The following is a 3,445-nucleotide window of genomic DNA, read 5'->3' as shown; positions in this document are numbered from 1 at the left end:
GGCCTGGGGATTGTTGGCAGTTATTCGACGGGTTAGCTGCTATCCGTAACGTGACGTCAAAGTCTACATCCTGGTTGAACATGCCGTACAGCAGCAGCAAATGCCTTAAGGCCAAGCAGCTTAGACGACCAGCAATCGGGTCCGATGACGGATGCATCAAGAACTTCTTAGCAGTTAGCAGGATGTTTGCTTCGCTTGGCCTCGTCATCATATCTATAGGACACCGCTTTCAACCGGTGGTGGTTGTTTTTGATGAGCGGTCAGGCTCATACGAGATTCTTCAGGGAATTCGGAAAGTAAAAGAACGGACTCAAACACGCGGTTTTACGAGTACAAAAGAATAACTTTATTTGTAGCTAACGATAGCGATACGTCTATTCGCGACGGGGGAAACAAAAGGATTGAATACGATCGGCAAGCAGTGTTGCCGATAGCACTGTCAGTCAGGAAACGATACACACTCAATATAGAGTAATCACAAGTGCGTACATTGCTTCCCAACACTCCTCCTCAATGGTAGCACTTTCAAAACAGTCCAAGTAACTCACAAAACTTGTTGTGTTTCAGCGGTCCCAACGGTTTCGTAAAGATGTCGGCAACCATATCTTCCGTTGGACAGTACACGATGTCAACGACTCTTCCTTCGACCAGACCTTGGACGAACCGCTGCTTCGTGTCGATGTGCTTCGTACGACGACTCGAACGCTCCGTGCGCACGAATGCTAGACAACTTTGGTTGTCCTCCTTTATTACGGTTGCTTGCTGTTGTGGTTCGTGGAAATCGGCAAGAAGCTGTCGTAGCCAGACAGCCTCCTGACAGGCCGCACTCAGGGCGATATACTCGGCCTCCATCGATGATAAACTAACAGTCGCCTGCCGACGACTTGCCCACGACACAACTCCTCCTGCGAAACTGAACACAAGTCCGGACGTGGAACGACGGCTGTCGGGGTCGCCGGCCCAATCAGCGTCGGAGTAACCAACTAAACCTTGATCTGGTTCTCCTCCTAGGCGGAGCCAACAGTCCGCTGTCCTCTTGAGATATCGAAGAACTCTCTTGGCTGCAACCCAATCGCTTTCTTTCGGTGCCGCAAACTTTCGACCTAGTATTGCGGTACAAGCAGCAATGTCCGGCCTACAGACGACGGCCAGATACAGCATCTCTCCAACTAAACTTCTGTACAAAGTTGAATCTTCGAAGGACTTGTCAGTTTCACTCTTGAAATAGCCGGTATCCATGGGAGTCTTTTCGGTCTTTGCTTCGGCCATTCCGTGACGCTCGATCATTTGCTTGATGTAACTTCGCTGTCGTACTTGGAACACACCATTCTGCAACTGCACCTCCATGCCAAGGAAATGCTGGACTTGTCCAAGACACGTCAATTCAAACTCTTTGCTGAGCTCATCACAAACACTTTTAACACTTGCTTCGTCTTCGGCCGCAATAAGAAGATCGTCCACATAGACTAGTAGGAACGTCTTCTTGCTCCCTTGCTTCACAAACATACACGGGTCTCCATTCGATACTTGGAACCCGACTCGTTCCAATACTTCCGTCAGCCGCCGGTTCCAACAGCGCGCTGATTGCCGCAAACCATAAATGCTACGATTCAGTTTGCAAACCCAATCTTCCTTGCCCGGAGAAGCGAATCCGGGTGGTTGTTTCATGTATATTTCCTCGTTGAGTATTCCATTCAGGTAGGCGGTCTTCACGTCTACATGATGAACAACCAACTTCTGCTTGCCAGCCACGGCGAGAAACATTCTTAAGGTAGCGTGCGTGATAACAGGTGCGAATACTTCGTGGTAGTCTACTCCACTTCGTTGCGTAAAACCTTGAGCGACTACACGGGCCTTGAACTTCGCGACTTCTCCATTTTGGTCCTTCTTCAGCTTGAAGACCCATTTGGATCCTACGACCTTGCGCCCTTGAGGTAGTCTGGCGAGCTCCCATGTTTCGTTTCGGCGATGGGAGTCGAGCTCCTCCTCCATCGCTGCGCGCCATTGGGGTTCCTTCATTGCCTCTCTATAGTTAATAGGTTCTTCTACAGCCGCACACGCTGCCAATACAACTGCTTGGGTTAAGTCGTAATCTTCAAAATGCTTGGGAATGGCGCCTAAATTACGACGTTCCGATCGACGAGGACAATCATTCTCTTCTGACAGCGGGTCATCCGCTTCAAAAAACTCTTCCAGATGAGAATCATCTGCGTCACTAACCTGGTCCTCTTTCGGAATCACTACATTCTCTATCTTGGCTGGGATCTGTTTCGAATTGGGAATCTCGATCGGTATTTCGACTACTTCGGAATCTAATTCCAAGAATTTGGCATCGCGGCTTATCGTAATAAAATCTGTTTCGGGATCAACGAACCTATAACCTTTATGCTCGGGCGAATAACCTACAAACGTCAGCTTTAACGCTTTGCTATCTAACTTGCTACGTTTGTTTTCCGGAATGTGTACATACGCTTCGCTCCCAAAAATGCGGAGGTGCGACAAATCTGGTTTTCGTCCCCACCATAACTCATACGGCGTCTTCTGTAGAGATCTAGAGGGCAAACGATTCTGCAAGTAAGTTGCAGTCAACATGGCTTCACCCCAGAAACGCTGCGCTAAACCCGAATCTATCAACATACATTTAGCCATCTCAGTAACCGATCTATTCTTGCGCTCGGCTACTCCATTCTGTTGAGGAGAGTAGGGCGTAGTAAATTGCGGCTTGATTCCCTTCGATTTGTAAAACTTGCGGAGGACTTTATTGTCGAATTCACCTCCACCGTCCGATCTAACGACACAAGGCTTTCTGCCGAATAGATTATCTGCCCAATTTACGTAATCAATCAAACATTCAGTGGCCTCATTCTTACTCTTGAGTAGATACGTTACGGTAAATCTACTGAAGTCGTCAATTATGTGCATAACATATTTGTTGCCGCTCGGTGTAACTGTACGCATTGGACCGCACAGGTCAGTATGCACGATATCTAACACTCGCTCAGACTTACGCTCAACAACTTCGGGAAACGGCGCTCTTGCTGACTTTCCTTCTAAGCAGCACTCACACACCACACGCATTCCACAGTCGCTTACCTTCATGCCAGTGGCTAGCTGTTCCCGATTGATCCTTTCGGCTGCTGCCCAGTCACGGTGGCCTAGGCGACGATGCCACTGGTGACGGCAGTTCTCATGGTGCTGTCCTGACGACGCCTTCAACGATGATTCAGCCAAACGCAGGTAGTACAACCCGCCGCAACGACTTCCAGTCGCCACAATCACGCCTTCCGCATCAGCAATCTTACAGTTCACTTTATCAAAATGCACTTTTAGATTCTTCTCAGACAATTTTGGTACCGATATCAAGTTCATTGACAATCCAGGTACAAACTTCACTTCACTGATGTTTATTTTCACTGCACTGTTGTCACCACTCACTCCCATCAAG

The 3,445-nt window shown here is 48.4% G+C and overlaps 1 protein-coding gene across 1 annotated transcript in view; it reads right to left on the bottom strand.

Annotated features, from left to right (window-relative positions):
• Positions 1-208, bottom strand: part of LOC129752162 (tetratricopeptide repeat protein 27-like) — a 1,540-nt gene extending 1,332 nt beyond the window's left edge. Inside the window, exon 1 of the mRNA XM_055747953.1 lies at positions 4-208. Within this exon, the coding sequence (XP_055603928.1) occupies positions 4-208 (205 nt within the window). The remainder of the gene's footprint in view (positions 1-3) is intronic.
• Positions 209-3,445: the final 3,237 nt, after the last annotated feature.

Source organism: Uranotaenia lowii, chromosome 3 (assembly GCF_029784155.1).
Source record: "Uranotaenia lowii strain MFRU-FL chromosome 3, ASM2978415v1, whole genome shotgun sequence".
In the NCBI taxonomy this organism is placed as follows: Eukaryota; Metazoa; Arthropoda; class Insecta; order Diptera; family Culicidae; genus Uranotaenia; species Uranotaenia lowii.
This window is presented reverse-complemented; position numbering and strand designations above follow the sequence as displayed.